Source organism: Ochlerotatus camptorhynchus, unplaced genomic scaffold (genome assembly GCF_037179485.1).
Source record: "Ochlerotatus camptorhynchus isolate MF236.1 unplaced genomic scaffold, CSIRO-AGI_Acam_v1.1 ptg000185l, whole genome shotgun sequence".
NCBI lineage: Eukaryota > Metazoa > Arthropoda > Insecta > Diptera > Culicidae > Ochlerotatus > Ochlerotatus camptorhynchus.
Window position 1 is genome coordinate 3,653,274 of NW_027040675.1, and position 22,635 is coordinate 3,675,908.

At 44.3% G+C, this 22,635-nt stretch overlaps 2 protein-coding genes across 2 annotated transcripts; one reads left to right on the top strand and one right to left on the bottom strand.

The window, feature by feature from the left end:
- The first annotated feature begins 355 nt into the window (after nt 1-355).
- Nucleotides 356-1,335, top strand: MED4 (mediator complex subunit 4). The gene is made up of 2 exons (XM_065223112.1): nt 356-498; nt 558-1,335. Exons 1-2 carry the CDS (start codon nt 428-430, stop codon nt 1,291-1,293), a joined length of 807 nt encoding a protein of 268 aa, XP_065079184.1. The 5' UTR covers nt 356-427; the 3' UTR covers nt 1,294-1,335.
- Nucleotides 1,336-1,438: 103 nt separating this feature from the next.
- Nucleotides 1,439-16,283, bottom strand: LOC135702160 (uncharacterized). Its single transcript, XM_065223176.1, has 6 exons — nt 16,021-16,283; nt 15,342-15,649; nt 15,166-15,282; nt 13,126-15,104; nt 12,828-13,066; nt 1,439-2,943 (listed from the first exon to the last, which is right to left on the bottom strand). Exons 2-6 carry the CDS (start codon nt 15,620-15,622, stop codon nt 2,344-2,346), a joined length of 3,216 nt encoding a protein of 1,071 aa, XP_065079248.1. The 5' UTR covers nt 15,623-15,649; nt 16,021-16,283; the 3' UTR covers nt 1,439-2,343.
- Nucleotides 16,284-22,635: the final 6,352 nt, after the last annotated feature.

Below are 22,635 nucleotides of genomic sequence, written 5' to 3' on the forward strand. Positions count from 1 at the left end.
AAATGGGCAATATTTTTCGTGTGCTTCTCTCCCGCAGAGGATTTCCACACAGGAAAAAAAAAGTTGTTGAATATTACATCCAAAAAGCTGCACAGAGGTCATTCCGCTGGTTGTGTTACGTTGTACGAAGAACATCGATATTAAAATTCCTTTTGCTGTGAGTTCGGATCAGCAATATTCCCGGGAAGACACACCGGATTCATCCCATCAGAGAATCACACTTGGGACTATAGATGCACTAAACGCGCCATTCAGCTTCCTTCACACATTTTTTCACAGCTCATCGGAAAGACAAATCGAAACGTCAGAATTGGCATTGTTTACAATCAGCAGCGTTTAGCATTTATGTGGATTCTCCGCCCGTGCGTATAATCCGGCTTTATAGTGCAACTTTGGTTCAATAATCGGAAAATTCACCCAAATTACCATGTCATCCTATCATCTAAGCACTAAGGAGCGCCTGCTGGCCATCGTGGACGACATCGAAATCATTGCAAAGTAAGTGGAGGTTCTCTCGTTTGGTTTGGTGTGCGGTAATTATTTGTGAATTTTCGCAGAGAATTGATCGAGAACACGATAGCTCCGAAACATCAGAAAATATCCAGTGTTGATCATGGGCAGCTGGTGGAACTGCTCGTAACCAAGGATAAGGAACTGAAGTCAACGCTGCAGCTGGCAGCCGAACAGGCAGGCATCGAGAAAAAGATGGATGGACTGAGGGAACAGGTCAAGGAGCAGGACGAGGAAATCAATCAGCTGCAGAAGCAGCTGAAGGAAGCCGAACACATTCTGGCGACGTCGATCTTCCAGGCACGGCAGAAGTTGACCAGTATTAACAAAGCCGTCAAGCGGCCGGTATCGTCGGAGGAATTGATCAAGTTTGCCCACCGGATCAGTGCATCGAATGCGATCTGTGCACCGCTAACGTGGCAACAGGGTGATCTGCGGAGGCCCTACCCGACGGACATTGAGATGCGGTTAGGTTTCCTGGGCAAGTCGGATCTGAACATCAATGGGCACAACCTACAGAACCAGAACAGTCTGAACGAGTTACACCGGAACACGACAGCGGTCGGCGGTGGTGCCGCGGGAGCCGGAGGTGGAGTGGCAGAAATCCCAGCGTCGGCTCAGAATCAGTTTGCCTGGCACCCGTCCGGGGAACTGCACATGACGATGGGATCCGGAGCGGGGTCGGTTCCACTGGACACCCGGGCGCACAAGGACGCCTCGCAGGACGACGTGGAGGTGATGTCCACGGACAGTTCCAGCTCCAGCTCGAGCGATTCGCAGTGATTTGGGGTTCCCGGTATGGTAAGTATTTTCGTTTTAAGATTATGAATAAATTCGATGAAACTGCTACTTCTGAGATGCGAAGGAAATTTTAGTTGAAGAGAATTTCCCATTGGGTTTCTTTCTAGGGAATTAAGGTTTTTTTTTCTTCAGTTTTTAAACTTTATTCTGAACCACGAAACGTTCTCAATTATTACTGGAAGTTAGCCCTCCGAAATGTTTGTAGTAGACGTGAATCGATTACAATCTTGATTAGCTTCTGGAACTTCTAACTCTCTTTATTATTAGCTTTTCGATGCCTTACAAAGTTTTAATAGGAGACAAAAGCGCAAATGTTACTCAGACTTATTCATACACATTATCTTTAGGTAATTCACACACACGATCTGAACTTTGTCTTTCTGTTCGGGTTTAGTTTTACCGTTTCATATTAACGAATTAATGAGCATTTTGTTCTCTGAACTGGTTTCTCTTTATTTCTCAGCCTAGTAGTAGTAGCATTTATCATTTCCAATTATCACTAATATCGGTTCCACTTTTATTCTAAATGTATGGTAGGTTGGCAGAGTCACCTACTAGTGACCTTTCACAATTCCTGCTTCTTTCCACAGTGTCTCTTCTGCATTCTTAACAACTTAATGGAAAATGGTGTGGACTCAATAAATACGTTTTTATCTGGGATGATTGCGCGGAGAATTGCTACGCGGATTGTAGTAAAATTAATGAACAATATCAATCAGTCAATCGATTGACGGGGCTTAAAACCTACCCTCCTTTGCGCCACAATGCTTCTCCTGTCGACTTACTCGATTTGACGAATTCTAAAATCTACACGCTAAAAAGATTGCTCCGTACATTTAGAGAAAGAGAGACACATCAGAAAAATACTTCTAAGACACGAAGAAACACGTGAAAGTAGGTAGAAGGAAAATAGGAAAACGCTCTCTCTCTCTTTACACATGAATATCACGACGTTCCTCTGTATCAGTTCGACCCTAAAAACGAATCCATAAAACACGTTTCATTCCTAGCTAAAAGAACTCTCTCCCCCGTTCAAATATCATCCTCATCACTAACCGTATCGGAGGTGAGCGTGTCCCCTTCCAGCACCGTATTAGCATCATCCTCCTCTTCTTCGTCATTCGCGGACGTGCCCGCCGAGCTAACCGAATCATCGTCGTCGCTATCATCGCTGTCCCCCGACGTATCGTGCGGTTGTTTCCGGAAGAACTCGATCATGTGCACCAGATCAACCAAGCGTTGCTTGGTTTTTTCGTTGTTCGAATCCAACACCCTCAGGTGGTTGAGATATTCGTACGTCCTATTGCTATCCAGTTCGTCCAATTGCGGCGATGACGACGAGGCAAACAACTTCCGGGTGAACTTGCGCAGCTTGCCCAGCAGCCGGTTATAGTTGCTGGCCAGCTTCTTGACTTCCAGCAATGGACCGGAGGCGAGACTGCCATAATCCAGCACGGTCCACTCGCCGCTGGTGATGTTCCAGGTAAAGAGCGATCGGCATTGGTAGATCTTCCGGTGGGTGCGACAGTCGATCGTCGTGGAACAGTTGTGGCACTGCTTTACCTTGCTGGCGTCGCTGGCGGTGAACTGCAGCACCATCGTACAGGTGATCGTTTCCGTCAGGGGGCAGACCTGCGGGGGGAGTGGGGTTTAGAAAGTGTGACATGTATCAATAGACTAAAATGATGATCTCCTAAAGCAACACGGTTGTATGGGAAACCTTCGGACAACCAACCTACAGTCCCCCGAAATCTATCAAATCAATTGTTTAAAGGGTGTCCACGATGAAATTGCCACACTATGAAATTGCTCTAACTTTTTAACCGTTGGGTAGAATTTAATGAAAATTTGGGGGGATTTAGTTCATAGTGCATTATTTACATCCTGAAAGTTTTAAAGTCCTGTGATCAAAACTCGCGGAAATGGAGTCGAAAGAACAGCTCGTGCGTGATAAAATCTTGCGCATTCATCACGAGAACAAGGATCTCTCGCATCGTTCCATCGCTAAAACGTTGGGAATCGCGAATTCCACGGTGTCGCGAGTGATTAAGCGGTTCGAGGAACGGTTGACCACCGATCGGAAGCCCAGAAGTGAAGGAAAAAGTATTCCGTACAACACCAAAAATCACAACCGCGTAGTTGGGGCCTTCAACCGAAATCCGAACGCCTCCGTTAGGGATGTGGCTAAGAAGCTGCACCTAAGCCGAAGTTTTGTCCAGAAGGCCAAAACTAAGGCTGGGCTTCGAACGTTCAAGGTACAAAAGGCCCCTAATCGCGACGAGAAGCAGAACAAGTCCGCCAAAGCCCGTGCCAGGAAGTTGTACCTCAACATGCTGACGAAAGTTGAATGCTGCATCATGGACGACGAAACATATGTGAAGGCCGACTTCAAACAGATCCCCGGCAACCTGTTTTTCACGGCCAAGGATAAGTTCAGCGTTCCGGAGCATGTCCGCACTCAGAAGATGTCCAAATTTGCGAAGAAATTCCTGGTTTGGCAAGCCATCTGCACGTGCGGGAAGCGGAGTGCACCTTTCGTGACCCAGGACACGATGAACGGACAGGTGTACATAAAAGAGTGCCTCCAGAAGCGGCTGCTTCCTCTCCTGAAGGCCCACAACGTCTCAACAATCTTCTGGCCGGATTTGGCCTCATGCCACTACTCCAAGGACGTGCTGAAGTAGTATGCGGACAATAAGGTCAATTTCGTGCCGAAAATGTTCAACCCTCTGGGCGATTATGAAGCAGCACCTTCTTAAACAACCTAAGGTAGTGAAGACAGTCGAGGAACTGAAGAAAGTATGGGTTTACATGCAAAAACGGTTGATTCACAGGTTGTGCAGAATCTTATGGCCGGGGTTAAGGCCAAGGTGCGGGCATTTGCGTATGGACTGTAAATAAAATACGAGTAAAATGGTAAAATGAAGTTTAATAGTTATTTCTCAATCCCTGAAAATTTGATGGCAATCGGATGAAAACTCGAATTTTGCGAATCAATTTTGTGTGTGGCAATTTCATCGTGGACACCCTTTAAATTTCACACACAAATTAACAAATTTAAAGCAAAAAATATTCAATTCGCTGACGAAAAATACGCAGCAAAAGAAAAACACGTCAGCTTTCAAGCGCGGCCTACTGCCATCTCAAGTGAGTCAATTTTAGCCCTGGCTCCAATATTTGGCCCTAGTGGCAATTAAAGCTAATTGTAAGATACTATGGTTAAATGGGGCTCTGGGCGCCTGTATTTTACTAAAGCAACATCTATTGGGTCATTCTCTGAAACTTGTTCACCGCACCAAAGAACACAACTTTGAAACCAAGCACCGCATCAAGGTTGCCGGATTGTTTTTTTTGTCACCAGTACAATTTATTAAGGAAACATAAAATATTTCAGAGCCACTGGCAACCCTTGCTTCGATGCTGAGAACCAAAACAAACAGTTGTTAAAAATGTAAAAGGAAATCTGATTCGATCTCGGTTTCGAATGTTTTTGAGGAAAATTATCTCATTGAGGCTGGGATTAACGGTAAGATATTAATAAATTGTGTTTATTCCACTTCTCGCGTGAATCGAGATGACCATTCTCGTTTCCTTCTCGCGTGACAATTCTCACTCTATTCCGAATGTCGACTCGCACGACGCGTGATGTTCATTTTGCATCGAGAGGAAGGATGAATCGATAGCGAACTGCTGTTCATTTCAAGAAACGTCAAACGTTCATCGCGGCAGCTATGATAAGGACGTATGCAGTATTTTCTGATAAAACAGTAATTTTATTTTGGTATAAATATCAGTTTTTTCAATAAACAAAATCATAGATCACGTTTTTCTGTCATTTGAGAATTATAGCTTAAGGTTCTAAGTAACTTTCTGTGCCATTTCGATAGCACCACCGGTTATGTAATTTGGTCCTTTTTTCAGAGAGGTGGAGGTTTGATGTTGTTAATTCGAAGATCTGATTTTTGTGTGAATCAACCAATCGTGGTCAAACCCGGTGTTTAGTGGAGTGAGTTTTCTGCTTTTTTTTTTTTGGTTTTCTTGACCTGGAAAAAGTTTGCGTTGCGCGGTACGAGAGCTGCTATTATGATTGTCGTTCTCAATTTCTTCTACCATCTCGTCAACTGGGTCCTCTCCTTCAGTCGGGTTGCCGTGAGCTTCCATTGTACTGGAGAGAACTGGCAATCCCGGTGATGACGGAATAATACGAGGCTGACTGGGACCTGGTTCAGGACATGGTGGAAGTTACAGTTACAGGCAGACCAAATCTAGAACCATGAAATGAATGTATTGTACATATCCAAACTGATGATTAATACAGAAAGATTAACCCTCCGTTTCTCGTGCAGTTGTACTTTGTACAACACACATGAGTTTTCCATTGCCATTTTGTTGCTGAGTTACCAATCGATCTGAAACCAACGAGTATTCCTCAAAATACTTGTTTTAATCGAAACAAGCAAAACTTTGATTACAGTAAACACCTAAAAATGTGGATAATAGGGAAAATGTAAATGGAAACCGCGTAAACTGTGACCATACTACGTAGGATTTGACTTCATTGATTACAACATGGAATAAATCGAGATCCTGACCAGATAGAAAGTTACTGTCTCCGACAAAGTTGTTGAGGGCTCATAGTCTTGTCGCTGGCAGACAGTAGTTCAGAATTTTCTCACTAAGTAGCGCTAGTATACATGTGAAATGCGCTAAGCCTGGGGGTGTGTAAGTAGTGGTATCCGATGCATCCTTCGACAAACCCAACTAATGAAATGATTCAAATGAGCAAAATATATTGGGCAGTATGGAAGAGCGCTACTTCGTCGTAATCGCCCATTTCCGTTCTATCGAGCAGAAATCATCAATAATATCAATGATTTCACCATGCACAAAACACTAATACGTTTGATCCGATGCGTTAGCTCATAAGTCAAAAATATATCCATTTTTATTTAAAAATCATTTCTCTTCCAGCCAACCCTTTACTAATTCAAGGCTTTTGCCACAATTTCCACGTATTAGTCATTTATACCTGTATTCCGCCAGCGTGGCTCAAACCATTGTAGACAACTCAAAGCTATTTTTACTATTACTACTACAAAATCAAAAAACTAAAGATCCATCATCACCATCGAGGCAAACAATGTAGTTTTTTGTATATGCTACACCAATTACTAAAATGTCTTTATGACAGTCTCCATACAAAATAATCCGTTAGCGACAACTTTGTCAAGATACATGATTTATCCATTCATAAAAATTTAACAGCTCAATAAACAGCTTTTACATGTGAAATGCAGCGTATCTTAAATTCTGTAAATGTAGTTGCACGCTTGATGTGTCTAGGCATCAAATTGAAAACATTTATACCTTTGAAAAAAAATGAATTTTGTAAAGAATTATTCAAAAGATGTGGTGTTCTTACTTCATCCGCGTTTCTAGTGTTATATCTATGAAAATCACTTCCTCTTTCAATCCGATCACACAAATATCGAGGCAGCAAACCGTTAACTACTTTAAAAATGAACACCATAGTCAAAAACACAATTCTTTGCTTCATTGACAGCCATTGCAAAGCGTCCAGCATAAAAGTTGAGGAAGTGAATCTATTACATCTTAAAATCAAACGCATTACTTTATTCTGCAAACGCTGTAATTTCGATATTTGTGTTGCATTGGCCAAAAATAAAATGGAAGGGCAAAAGAGGAGATGATTGATTTGTATAACTGTATTTTACTACCAATAGTTAAATCGTTTTTCAAGCTATGTCGCGAATTCCATACTTCTTGGCAATTTTCTTGATGACATTGTCAATATGAGAATTGAACTTGAGTTTGTCATCAATAATCACGCCAAGATATTTAATTTCCTGAACGCGATCAAGTGTCTCATCATCAATAACAACAGAGACATCATCATCTACACGATTCCGCGAAATTACCATGAATTTAGTTTTACTTATATTCAATTTAAATTGTTTATACTTCAACCATCTACTTAGAGAACGCAAATCTTCATTCAAGCGTGAAACGGCTTCTTCTAAATCTTTAGCTGCAATGAATAACACAGTATCGTCAGCAAAAAGATTAATATCACAAAACCGTAAAACTCGTCGCATGTCATTAATATACATAATAAATAAAAGGGGCCCTAATACACTTCCCTGAGGCACTCCAAGGTCATTGTCAACGGGACAAGATACAAAATCATTAAAAACAGTCCTTTGTGTTCTGTCAGATAAAAAGCTTTCAAACCATTTGTATGCAGAACCCGAAATTCCAAAGCGCTTGATTGTTCTCAACAATAAGGGCCTAGAAATTGTCTCAAAAGCGCGTTTTAGATCCAAAAACACAGCAAAAACCGTATCTTTATGCTTCAAATTTTCTTTCCATTTAGCTAACGCGGTTTCACAAGAATGACCTTCCCGGTATCCCGATTGTTCCAGTATCAACAAACAGTTACTATTTCAATATTCTAACAGCTGGCCTTTTACAACAAGTTCTAAAATTTTCTCTAATGTGTGCAATACGTTGATGGGACGAAACTCTTCGGCTTTAATCGTCCCAGCAACTTTTAGTATAGGAACAACTAAAGATTCTTTCCAAATATGCGGCACGTGCCCAGATTGCAATGGTTGATTAATGAAGTCCCGCAGAGTGTGTCGAATGACATGAAAGCAATCTTGAATAACTCTAGCATTAACATTATCTACTCCAGCCGTTTTTCCTAATGAAAAGCAAATATTTTTAAGTTCATCTAATGTAATTGGGTGAAAACCATTAAATCTACAATTACTATTAATCTGCTGTTTTATTTCGTCCGGTTCATTGATCAGTTAAATAGATTGATTGATCAGTGAAACGCTCTCGACGAAATAGTCATTAAACTTAGAAGCAATTACTGGTTCTGACTGTTTTAATATGCCATCAAAAGTTATGGTCCGCGATTTACAATTACTAGGCTTCATCAAAGATTTCAAAATTTTCCATAACTCTTAGCTGTTGTTTTGATGCTGATCAATTTTCCTCTGAATATATTTACATCGAGTTTTCTTTTGTTCAACTAATTTATTGGTCAAAAAGTTTTCAAAACGTTAGTAAAAACAGCTGCACCTTCATCTAAAGTTCCGGTAAATAATGGAAAATCCACTTTCTCTCAACAAGATTCCAAACAGCTTGCTTCGAATATTTCCTCAATTTCCTCGGAAAGCAAACTGCTTTTAGTTCGTCACACGGACTCTACAATAATATAATTTTATTACCAAAATATTTTCTAAGGCACCGTTTCACTTCCATTTTCACGCTTTTCAAACGTTCTCGATTGCTTCTGACGTATCGACAACACTCGCATGAAAACGTTATTCCGATCCGAGTTTTGTCGATATACATCGACTATGGGAATACACCGAAAGTTCATCCCCCCTATTCTGCGAGTCACGTGACTCTCTCTCACCGGTGAGGTGACAATAGTCACCTCGTGTGAGGTGACTCTCCATTTGATTTACATGGAGAGTCACCTCACACGAGGTGACAATTGTCACCTCACCGGTGACAGAGAGTCACGTGACTCGCAGAATAAGGGGGATGGGAGTTCATTCGTATCGACAATTGTCACTCTATTCGAGTACGGGAATTGGGTGACATAAACGACTCGACTCGGTACGCGTCACGCGAGAAGCGGAATAAACACAATAGGCTACCCTAATAAAAATAACCATAAACGAACGATAACCCAAATCATTGAACTATTCCACAAATTGTTTGGATGATACCCAGAACACGTCGTTAAGCAAATTAACCATACAATTTTTATTAGGGTAGTCAAGTAGTGAGCCAATTTAAAATCGTTAGTTTCGTATTGATTGTTGATAATAGTTCCACTGTTTTTATCTCGACGTCACTCTTATACACACACGGCGAATGAGAACGACCCAAATTTGAGTTTAGTTAACCATAAATCATATAAAGTGCTGAAACTCAGCGATGGGCAAATTTGCCTCATATTTTCCCAGTTTTTTTTCCAGTAAAAAATTCCCGAATATGAGAAAAGTAAAGATTGGATTCACTACAACTCCTAGACTGAATAAAATTTTCGTCAATTTTGTCATTTTCTGGCTGATTTTTGAGGTTTTCCACAAGAAACCATGAGGCAAATTTACCCATCGCTGAGTTCCTGCAATTTTGACGATTGTGAGTGAACTAAACTCAAATTTGGGTCGTTCTCATTCGCCGTACAGACTCTGGTGCAACCATACCGCATATAGTTGGGATGATACAGCATCATCAACGTGCATTGCCCACACGAAGGTAGACCCGACGACGAGAAAGAAGCGTTTTATGCGCAGCAGCTGGAGCAGGTGTACGACGGCTGTTCGCAACGGGACGTCAAAATCGTCATCAGCGACATGAACGCTCAGGTAGGACGGGAGTCAAAGTACAGACCGGCAATCGGGCCAAACAGCCTGCATGCCGTATCGAACGACAACGGCAAACGATGCGTGAACTTTGCAGCCTCCCGTGGAATGGTAGTCCGAAGTACCTTTTTCACCCGTAAGGATATCCACATCTGACCAACACACAGAAAACCAAATCGATCACGTTCTAGTCGACAGGAAATTCTTCTCCGACATTATTAACGTCCGCAAGTAGCGCAGTGCGAACATTGCAGTATGAATGCGCTCAAAACTCTTAACGGTGGATAACACCCGTCGAAGTCGAACGCCGCGACCCAACATTGAGCAATTACGAGACATCGGAGTTGACCAGGATTACACGCAGCAGCAGGAAGCTGCTCTACCCACGGAAGAGCAGTTAGACGCAGCTACTCTTGAAGGTGGCTGGAGGGACATCCGTTCCGCCATAGGGTAGTACTGTTACAGCGGCACTAGGTACTACGATCCCGGACCGAAGAAATGACTGGTTTGACGGCGAATGCAAACTGTTAGTAGAGGAGAAGAATACAGCACGGGCGAGAATGCTGCAACGCCGCACGAGATTGAATGTGGAGCGATACAGACAAAACTCGGTTTTTCGAAGCAAGCGTTAGCAGGAAGACCGAGATCGCGAGGCGATGGAAAATCTGTACCACGTAAACGACATACGGAAGTTCTACGAGAAGCTAAATAATTCTCGCAAGCCGATATGTGGAAGGACTTGGACGGTAACCGCCTTCTTACGAACGAGTGTGAGGTGATTGAGAGGTGGAAGCACTACTATGACGAGCACCTCAACGGTGATGCAGCAGAAAACGAAGGTGGCATGGTAGCAGACCTTGGAGCACGCGCAGGAAGACGACAGGCTACCGGCCACTGATCGGTTGGCCAAGTCCACTAGCAAGTGAGCTATTACAATACGGTGGTGAGCTATTAAAATACGGTGGTGAAGCACTTTCTAGAGCGCTACACTGGGTAATTGCTAAGATTTGGGAGTAGGATTACCGGAGGAGTGGATGGAAGGTGTCGTATGTCCAATCTACAAAAAGGGCGACAAGTTGAATTGCTGCAACTACCGCGCGATCACACTCCTGAGTGCCGCCTACAAGGTACTCTCCCAAATTGTATGCCGCCTGTCACCATTTGCAAGAGAGTTCGTGGTGCAATACCAGGTAGGATTCATGGGATCGCGCTACCACGGAAATGCCGCGAATACAACGTGCCCACACATCATTTGTTCGTCGATTTCAAATCCGCATACGACACAATCGATTGAGATCAGCTATGGCAGATTATGTACGAGTGCGGATTTCCGGATAAACTATGTGGGTTGTTCGCGTATCGTGAACACTCTTGACTCGCTTTGAATCTCGAAGGGGGCTACGGCAACGTGATGTACTTTCGTGTGATAAGAAGAGCTGGGATAGACACGAGTGGCACGATCTTCAGGGAGTACATTGACATCATGACACGGAACTTTAAGACGATAGCGGAAGCGTATCAGACTGAAGGTTGAAGCTAGGCGGATTGGACTTGCCATCAACGCATCGAAGACGAAATACATGAGAGGAAGAGGTTCTAGGGAAGACAATGTTAGTCTCCCACTCCGAGTTTAGATTGACAAAATCGAGGTGGTCGACGAGTTCGTGTATTTGGGCTCACTGGTGACCGCCGAAAATGATACCAGCAGAGAAATTCACAGACGCATTATGCCAGGGAATCATGCCTACTTGGGACTCCGGAGGACGCTCCGATCGAATAAGATTCACCGCCGCACGAAGTTGACTATCTGCAAGACGCTGATTAGACCGGTGGTTCTCTACGGCCACGAGACCTGGACTATGCTCGGATAGGACCAACGCCGTCCTTGGTGTATTCGAACGGAAGGTGTTGCGTACCATCTACGGTGGAGTGCAGATGGATGACGGGAAGTGGAGGAGGCGAATGAATCACGAATTGCACCAGCTGCTGGGAGAACCGTCCATAGTCCACATTGCCAAAATTGGGCGACTACGGTGGGCTGGGCACGTCGTAAGAATGCCAGACGACGACCCAGTGAAAATGATTCTCGATAGCGAACCAACAGGAACAAGATGAAGGGCGCGCAGCGGGCAAGGTTGTTCGACCAATTAGAGTGCGACCTCCGGACCCTTCGCAGACCACGAGGCTGGCAACGTGTGGCCATGGATCCAGTAGAGTGGAGGCGCCTTCTTCGGGCAGCAGAGCCTCCAGGGATTCGATATTTCGTATTTGCAGAGCTCCATGTGACGTCCGAACTTACTGGCCACAGTCGAAACATTCGTGTCTTTTTGCTGAATTCGAACGTAGTGAAACGCACTTTAGAACACACAGACCAATATGGGTTCCTGCCGATGTCACTAGATGGATGTTTCTGTTCTTCGTCAAATTTCCAAAAGGTTTGTACTTGGTCAAACGAGAAAGGTGATTCGATCGATGCCTACTGAATATTTACTGCTTGAACGCTATACGTCGTTTCTACCTGAAATCTTCACTAGGAAATCTCGACGCTGTTCTCGGATTTTAGGTCACACACAGGGCTGGGCTGGAACTGCTTTCCCCCGTAAAGCTCAAATTCCACACAAGCCTTGTTCATTCTGCATGCGAACACCAAACGGTCCTCTGCGAGGTTATTCGGTAGTGATGGAACTTTGGAGTTGACACCAGTGCCTCGCCACAAACCCGCAAGTCCTGCCTTGCTCAATCTCTGAACTCTCTGCTGTCGTTTCAAAATCTATTCTACATCGCACTTCCAGGATTGTCTCCGGAAGAGTTAAGAGGTCTGGTCTTTTAACTCGTTTCCGCCCATAATACTCTGGAGCACCATACCTTTTTTTGGCATTGTGAGCTATAAGTTTCTGAAACATAAACATAACATAGTCTGTACTAGCTCTTCTATTATCGGAAGAAAATCCAGACCAATATCTCACGACACTCCAGAGATATTGGTTTTCAAAATTGATCAAGCGAAAACACTCTGGGCGGGAAACGATTAATGTGGTCCACTTCTGCCATCTAAAAAAATTCCGAATAATTTCTTCAATTTGTCCCAACCTCCCATTTACATACATGAGTCAACTCGTACGCCGAATCGAACAGGATGCCGTACTTCTTGTCGTGCTTGGCGCAGATGTAGTTGGCCACGTGGAACGAGAAGGCTTCCATGTCGAACGAGTTCTGCGTCACCACCACGGCCGGACAGTTGAGCTTCTGATAGGACGACGGGGAAATGATTTGCATGTTGGCATAGCAGGAACCGTGCACTTCCATGGGCAGCGAGGCGTGGTAGCCGGGCGAGATACAGTCGTCTGTGGGTTGGCATGGACAATTAGGTTATTTTGGAAGTACTAATAGATATCGCAGGTACCTTCTTCCGTGGTCAGCACCGAGTTGGCATCGTCCTCTTCGACGAAAATCTTGATAATCTTCTTCGTGCAGGCCGGTTTCTTCCCCGACTTGGCCTCGTGGACCGTGTTATTGGTACCGAACCCGTTCAGATCCGCCTTCAGCGGAAGGAGGTTGTCCGAGTTGATGTTCTCGTTGTTCCCTTCGTCGGCTTGCAGTTTCTTTTCGTTGAACTTCTGAATGGCATCGATGAAGAATTTCGGGATTTCTTCGCTGGCAGTCATATTCGTGCCGCCGCCCTGGTAGATGTAGTCTTTCGGATCGAAATTGGCCATTTTGATTAGGTGAGCAGCGGATGGCGGGGGGCCTTGCGGCTGGGATGAGCGAGGTGTGCCAACCGGGGAATGATGACGATAGTAGTTCGGCGATCGGATGCCTGGGGGAGATCGAAGATAGCGATTGCCGACCGGAGAACCGCAGGGCGATCGGAAGCCATGGTTCGGCGAGGCTCGATGCAGATGGGTGGTCATTTCGTAGCCCGGGTGTGAGGGGCTACAGATTAGATTTTGACTAGTGGATCGTGTCCGGATTTGACTACGGAGCCGGTTGAATGGGACGATGACGTTTTCGCCGTGGCTGCTGTCTTCGGAGAATTCGTACTTTTTGTCGGCTAGGCGGCGCTTGCGGAAGATACTGATCTTTTCGCAGCGTTCGTTGTCTTCGGAGAATTCGTACGCCTTGGCAGCGACGTCGTTGGGGGAGTTACCACCGTTGCTGCCGCCTTCGGCTTGATTAGGAACGTTGGGATCATTCGACCGGGTAGAGAGATACGAACGTCTCCGTAGCGGTGTCCGTCCGGAGGACGTAGAGGAACTTGAAGTGGGTCCGCTTGGTTCTACCAGCGGAAATTGAGTCGTGCTTGAGTTGGCAGCGATCGGACGCGGGGAAGCACCAGATGAGGAAGGACCACCGGATGAACTAACCGGAAGCTCCACGCGAGTTACGGCACTGCCGTTGATGACGGGAGTAAGTCTTAGCTCTATGTTGGTATTGTTTCGATGATTTATTAGTCGAATATTGGAAGTCGGTGAGAGGGCTTCCGAGAGGCGGGCTGCAGCTCCGCGGGTCATTATGGAACTTCGGGAGGCGGAAATGGCAGCCGTGCTGCTGCGATGATCACAGGTAATGACCAGCTCGTCAAAGTTCTCCGGACATTGGGTCACCGTCATCGAGTGGGACCTTGAGGAAGAGGACGAACTGGAAGACAACCTACTGGTAGTACGATGATGCGGCAGTTGGGATGCAAATGGTTGGGAACACTTGGATTCGAAGGTTTCAGTCTCATACTCAGCAAAGTCGGCTATAATTTGGTCGGCTATGCTCAGGGATTTCGACGGAGCGGGTGCGCTGGGTGCTGGAAACGAACCACTGGTCGATGGTTTCGGAGGTTCTGGCTTCGGGATGATCGGCTCAGTGGGAGTTTTCACCTCAGCTGGGGTCGCTTCCGGACTCATTCGTGGATACTTGGAAATGTACTTGCTACTAATCACACCGGATGACACCTTCTGGGGACACCGGGACATGTCCAGCTGAATGTTCACGGTGTGAATGAAGCTGTTCTCACTCATGATGATGTAGCCAGGACAGTTCAGGTTGTATTGCGGATTGAACTTGGGTCCCGAATCCGAATTGCGGTACTTGGTGTGAATCGTCATATTGCACTTGATGCAAAGCGTCCCTTGGCCACCGTTTCCGTCCTCCTCGTCTGCATCCCTCATCTGTTTGCAGTCCATGCAGCCCAGCTTTGGCACCCGAACCACGGTAATGTACGAATCCAAGTCCTCCTTCTCACTGGCCCCGTGGATGATCAACAGCTGCTGGTCCGTCTTCCACTGCGTGATCGACACCGTTTTGATGTCATCCACCCCGTGATCGTCAAAGAGACACACGTGGAAGTACTTGCTCAATAAGAAGTGCGGCCGGTAAATCCAGAAGTACAATCTACGGAACGGAAATTCGACATTAATCCTTGCGCAAGCATTACGCTCCAATAGGTACTTACTCATATTTGTAGTTGGAGGAAAAGTTGTACTCATTCGTGATGAGTTCGTCATAATCGTAGGATGCTTTATAGCTCAGCAGGAACTGACCGCACGCAGACAAACCCATGAAGACATGCCTAAAACCGAAAAACATCATTATCACAACTTCCCGAAAAATTTTCCACTCCACACTCACCCCTGCAGATAGCAGTACGGCACGATCTCCTTCAGGCAGAAGCTCAAATGTTCCGGAACCTCTCGGAAGGCCTCCCGGTGCGATCGCTTGTTCAATCCCGTACTAAAGTACCCACAGTGCTCCCGATTGAGCACCTTCAGCAGAACATTCTCGCATCGAACCGCATCGTTCGAACGGCCAAACTGACTGAACTGATTTCGAGCTTGTTGCTGTCTTCCGAAACTCCGGCTGCAACCTGCCAGCTCGGAATCCAGCGAGTCCCAGTCCGGAACGGCACTCATGCTTCTGGACCCAGCCAGTGGGCGTCTCTGAAATGACAATTTCGACAGAGAAAATCGATTCTAGCAACTATTGAACGGTTCGGGTCCGGAGAGATTGGTGATCGCGATAAAAATATGTAATGCAGACTGAACAAAACCGGTTTTCTCACAGCGAGCGAGCAAATTCTTAAGATGACGAGGAAGAAAAGGAAAAGCAGGAAAAGTGACTCCCTGTTTGTGCGTCGTCGTCGATCGACGACAGGCAAACAGGATGAGAAAAAAAAAACAATTCCCATAGGCGGAAGCGGAGCAATCCGAAACTCTCACCATTCATTTCCACCGTATAATCACACTTTGTTCAAGAATTTTCCAATTTTCGCAAACGAAAAAAAAATCGAACGCAAATTTTGTTTACTCACCAAATGGAAGCAAAATCCTTTCCCCTCAAGGCAATCACTTTCGTTTGCCGTCGTCCATCGCGTCCACCGAGACTTATTGCCGTGCTCTTAAATTGTCTTTCACGACGAACGAATGTGCTTGCAATAATTTCACTTCCCAGCACTCATGAACAATGGTATAATTTTCCCAATTTTCCAACACAATCCGCAGCAGATTTATAGAAAATTTTCCCAGGGAGCGAGCGACGCACATCCACAGCAGCTTCTTCTTCACGATTCACGCACTCAGCAAGAAGGACGAGAAAGAAGCAGTAGACATCTAGAAGCGCATCGTCCACCACCACAGACAAGTCAGACACCAGGAAAAGACCAAGAGCGACCACAAAATTCCGTAGATTACGAAACACGACTTAATAAAAAAAATTAAATTAAATGTGGTGATGACATACAACCTCTATAAGAAAAATTTTGCATTGAAAACTCACTCGAAGGCAGATAAATAGTTTGTGAAGTTCGAGATTTGGTAAAGAAAACGATATAAATCAAGTCAAAATTGTGTTACGGAACCTATGGATCACCACTCACGACCGACAACAAAAAAGGACAACTGCGAAAAGAAAGGGTGAAGAAGCAGTCTGATGACGGCGGTTGTCAGTTATCAACAAAACAAACTCGCGGAGACGGCGGAGACGCAGAACGCGAAAACCTGACCAAAAAGTGTTTTAGTTCAGCTTCGGTTACATAGAAACAATCCCGTCCAGAGCATCACGGGAAAAGGGCCTCAAAGCGATGTGAAATTTGAAACAAGTGAAAAATCATGAAATTTCGCTAGCGTTTGTAGTGAAAAAATGGTTGTGGCACATTTTTCAATTTCCTATTTTCGCAGTTCACAATTCACAAAAATAAACTAGATTGATTTCAAACGTATTCCATGTTAGAATAAAGATAATGTGACGTTTATTTTGAAGATATTCATATTGATCATAAACGCTCGCATAAACGTGAATACATTATTTTATTTGACAGTTTTGTAAACTAAAATAAATACGTTTATTTTAAACATGCTTTTAATTTTTGTAAACAACATCAACGAGTATATTTTAAACGTCATATGCAGGGGGTAAGTCACTCTACCACTTTGTGTCAACACCCACTTTAGCACAGCAAAAACACACATTGACACACTCAAACACCCTTATGCCACACGAGATGCTACATGAAAAGACAAATTGTCTATTATCTTTGGCACCCCTTTGGCCAGGATTTTTTACGTCTGATATTTACATTCGTTTTTTTGTTTATTAAAGATCCGACCGACGTTGGTGGTTTGGTGATTGTGGACTGGACTGGACAGGGCGAGCTAATTCGACGGGTTTTACCAGTTGTGCGTTCGCAGACCAACCGCTCAGCTAGCTGTCGCTTACAAAGGAGTTCGTTTTATTGGCGAAATTTAGATCCAGAGATAACTTCGAAAGGGGCGCACTTGGCTCGGCTAGGTTACCTGGGGTTGATTGCGACTGATGTTCGTTTGGGATAGATTCTCTTTTCTGACCGAGCATGTCCGGGACAGTATCCAGTGATTGGAATCAAGTGCGAAAAAGCTACAAATTCTGTCATTCACTTTCGGCATACTTCCCGGAAATTTCCCATCGAATCGTTCGATCAACTATTCCAGCAAGTCCTGCATCTAGCCTAGCTGCTCTGCAGTCCTCTGACCCGGTAGGCATTCCAGCAGCACATCCAACTTGCTTCAAATCGAATCTGCCTGCTCTTCGGAACACTCTGGAGCAGTTCCAACAGATCTCAAGTGCACTTCAACAGGATGCTTCGATTTTTCGCCATGGTAAGTAGGATACTGAAATGGGACAAGTACAAATGCACACTTTTTCCACTATGGTGTTGTTACTGTGTCACTGTGAGTGTGGGTGTTTTTATAATTTAGATTTAAATTACAAATCAAACCGGGACAGTTTTTCTTTTCAACTTTATTTAGGAGATTTTTAGCCAGGACAGAGGGATTAGACTCAGTTTCGCACACATTAAAAACAAACACTTGAAAACCGATAGGATTGTAATCAAGCTGGCATAAATTGATTATGATTGACTTTCAGAAGAGTTCTTCTACAGTTCAAGCAACTATACCTTTGATACCTTTTAGAGTCCCTGTAAATCCGAGTTTACCTCCCGGTCCAGGCAAGTAGTCATTTAAGAAAAAAGATTTCGAAGAGACGTTCGAGGAAACAGAATTCGGGAGTACAAGTACACTCATTTTTTATTGCTGGAAACCAGCAAAATTTTGCTGGATTTTGCCGAGCTGTATAACCAGTAATCCTTCCAGCAAAGTAAATTTTGCTGGCATTCCAGCAAATATTTTTTGACAGAAGGTTGCTGGAAAATCAGCAATTTCTTTGTTGAAAAATATGGGGTTGATTTTGCTGGAATTTCAGCAATTACGCAATTACGAGAAGCTTTTCTCGTTTTAATAAGAAAAACAGGAAATCAATGCATCAAGTAGTTAGAGAAATCACTTGAACCCTCTTTTATTCAGTCGTTATTGAAATAACTCTACACAAAACTATTGATTATCTTCAAGTTCTTCTCCATTCGTACGTAATCATCTTCTCCATGTTTCTACCGAATTTATCTAAAATAAAAGGCAATCTGTTACAAGATAATATTTCCTTCAAAATATTCCCCTGTCTTACCGTTATTATTATGCAAAATAGTAGCCCAACAATTTTAATCCAGTTAAAATTTTACAACGCAATGCTTTTTTGCATAATTTTATTTGTAAGCGGTCGTCTCACTAATTAACTGGAATCACAAGTCTTTTTAACAGTTCACGATTTGCTGGTTTTCGGCAAAAACAACGGATTACTGGATTTTCAGTAATTAACCACTTCATTCGAGCAGATAAAATGACGTTTACTACCACTCGAACTTTGAAATGAAACATTATTTTAAGATTTTTTCTTCTAGAACCTCGAGGAAAGTAGCCAACATTTGTGCGTTTCATAAAAAAATAGAAATTAGTTTGTCCAGTTTTGAGAAAACGCTGGTAGAAAGTCACGCCAAAACTGCTTGACAAAGTGGTCAATTAAAAAGTTGTTAGCTGTTGTTTCAGCTAAAATCGTTTTGCTGGATCATTTTCAGCAAACCATTTTGCTGGAAGATGAAAACAGAATTTGGTGTGACATTAACGATGTACTTTTAATGCATACAAATACAAAATCAAAGGTAGAAGACACAGTCCACATACCAAGGCTGAATCCCATCAAACTCATCCCAGTGGTAGCTGATGTGACACATTGATTTACTCTGACTGGAGTAGCGGCAGCTGCTGGTACCGGTGCCAAACTGAACGTCACAAATTTGGCTAAGTCATCACCAGCGGGATTCGTTGTCGGATTTCCTCTATTAGATTCGAAATCTCCAAACTCTGGACCACCGTTGATGCAACCGGAAGCGTCGGAATCGTGGATTCGGCGTGCCCATGAATTAAAGTAGTCGAAATCGTCCTTGGCGGAGGCGTCGGCGGACAGGTTCTGAACAGATCTTACAGAATTTCATTGCTTGACTGCTGTTTCCCGCTGAACGTGCTGATGATCTCTTCGGGGTCGGTGTTGCAGTGGGCCGACAAGTTGATGCCCAGATTGGCTGATTTGCTATCCTGAACTGGAACCGCCTCCACCGCCACCATACTGCATTCCACATGTCACATCCAACGTGTCCTTTCCGCCAGGTTTTCATCGCTCTATCGATCACCTCACGAATCTTGTACCACTCTGTGATTCCTTGATTTTGCCGTTTTCATACAATAATAGTACGTTCAGACTACAGAGTTATACATGCTATCTTGATGGTGGTTTCTGTGTTGCAATTATTTGACAACCGTTATAACATGTTATAACTCTCCAGTCTGGACAGCGTTTAAGGTATAATTCTCCAACGACCACAGATCATAGATGTAATCCTGCAAATGTTTCGCATTGATTTTTGTTAATTTACGTTAATGATTTGTTAATAATGTTAGCTACGTTTGAAATTGAGATGAACAATAAAAAGAAACTATCATCAATTTTAGTTTATAAGCAAATGTGGATGTTATGGTTGCCATTAACCATTAATTTTCGCTCAACGTTTTGACAGGTAGGTCGAAATGCAGAAATACCCAGAAACAGTTCTGATATCCAAAAACACACAAGAAACACAATCAACACAAGCACAAGGTGGCAGAGTGACTTACCCCCTGCTTGTTACGGGTTTTAAGGACACCTTGGCTACTCGATTCGCCCTGATGGTCTCCTTCGGGCTCTTGTTTCATATCTAGGGGGTCATCAAGAGAAGGAGTGGAGCTCAAATCGAAGAACTGCTCGCATTCGCTTTGATCCATGGGGTCGTGGGTTGCTTCATCCTCGCTTTCGGCATCGCTATCGTCCATCAGATCTGGCACCAGCTCGGCCACCGATTGCCGATCACGTCCACCATCCTTACCAGCAAGCCACTCTACCCCATCAGTAATTGAATCAGTTTCCAACTCACCTTTAGTGACTTTTCCGTCACTAAATCAACGAACCGATATCTTTTATGCTGTTCAGAGTAGCCTATGAATGTGAGTTTCTGCGCTTTACTATCAAATTTCCCACGCTTCACATCCGGGATGTGAACCCACGCCTGTGACCCGTAAACCCTCAAGTGCTTAACGTCAGGTTTCCTCCCATACCACTTCTCAAAAGGTGTTGTGTCCACTGAGCGTGACCCAGACAACCAGAAATCGTATAACAATGTACAGACCGTATCGTAAATTGCTACAGTTTAAGTCAAAATCGCATATAAGAGTGGCATACCTCGCACTATGTTTAAGTTAAATCGTATAGAATGCAAATTTCCGACTTATATGCGATGACTGATTTTTCCGTCGTACTGTATCACAAATTAAATCGGATTACATCGTTAGACTTTTCAAAATGAATTTGTTATTACAGATTAAATCGTAAATGATGATAAATCAACTCGTCTAAAATTAAATTAAAATATGCACGTATATGGCCTCCACTTTTGTACGTATAAGCCATTTCTTTGCATTCTATACGAATTGTTTGTTTGTATATATGTTTGTATATCACGAAAACAACTTTGAATATACGTGCATTCTGGTTGTCTGGGGAGGGCAACCTGTTCTGCAGGTAGGTGGCAGCCAGTACAGCTTCACCCCAGTATTTTTTGTCAAGTTTCGCATCGAGCAACATTGTTGTAGCCATCTCCTGTAGGTACCTATTGCGCCTTTCGGCCACGCCATTCTGTTGTGGCGTATAGGGGGTGGTGAACTGGGCTCTGATCCCCTCCTTCGCAAAGAATGTTTGAAGCTTCTTATTATCATACTCGCCCCCTCCGTCAGAGCGGATAACTCGCGGCTTTCTACCAAACAAATTTTGCACGTACCTGAAATACTCGATGATCTTGTCGGCAGCATCCGACTTCCGGGCGAGGGGATACACGACTGCATACCTGCTAAAGTCATCTATGACTGTCATCAGGAAGCGGTTGCCGCTGGGTGTTGCAGTTCTCATTGACCCACACAAATCTGTGTGCACCACATTCAGAATTTGCGTAGACGCTCGTTCGGCTGCTCTGGGGATCGGCGTCCGCGATAGCTTCCCTTCCAAACACGTTTCGCAGGTCAACCTGATTCCGCAATCCTTCAGCGTCATCCCTGCCACCAGATTCTCTCTATTCATTCTATCAACACTCGACGGATCACGATGTCCGAATCGGCGGTGCCACTGGTGCTGACACAGTTCATTGTGCTGCTTGGTTTCACTCTTCATCACTGTTTCCACCGTTTTCAGGTGATACAAGCTACCAGATCGGATGCCTTTCACCTTCACTGTACCCGACAGATTACAAATGTCACAATCGTCTTTTCTAAAGATCACCACCATCACCACAAAGTCCTTAGCAGCCAGCTTTACCACCGAAAGCAAACAGCTGTTCAACTACGGTACAAACAACACTTCCGAGAGTTTTATATCCACTGTATTTCCGCAGCCATCTACGCCGGTCACCACACCAGTACCACATCCTACCGATTGCACTACAGTTCCGTCCGCGAGAATCACTTCCGGAGCGCTCTCTTCGCTGAGCGAGGTAAATACACTTCTGTCGTTGCACATGTGGCTGCTAGCACCGCTGTCCACAACCCAGCAACTTTGCCTCTTCTCTCCGGCCATAAACAAAACAGCACTGGAACTCTTCTCAGTGGCCTGCTTGGCCTTCGGGTGATCACCCTGGCGATATGTCTTCTTGTTTTCATCTCGCTTGTCTTTATCACTTTTGTTCTTCAGGGCCTGAAATCGCAAACAATCTTGCTTCATGTGGCCCGACTTCTTGCAAAAAAAGCACACAATCTCGGATTTGTCTTTCACTGCACTGTGCAACTTCACGCTGCTCTTCAACGCCTTTGCGTCACCGGATGATCCTCCATACCGCTCCTTTCTGCGCTCGTACTCGTCCGAGCGCAGAAAGGAGAGTTTGGACCGAACCAGCTCGACGGTCATATCTTCATCTGGCCTGCCTTCAAGCGCTGTCACCAAACTGCTGTAGGAATCTGGCAAACTCCTCAAAATCATAGCGATT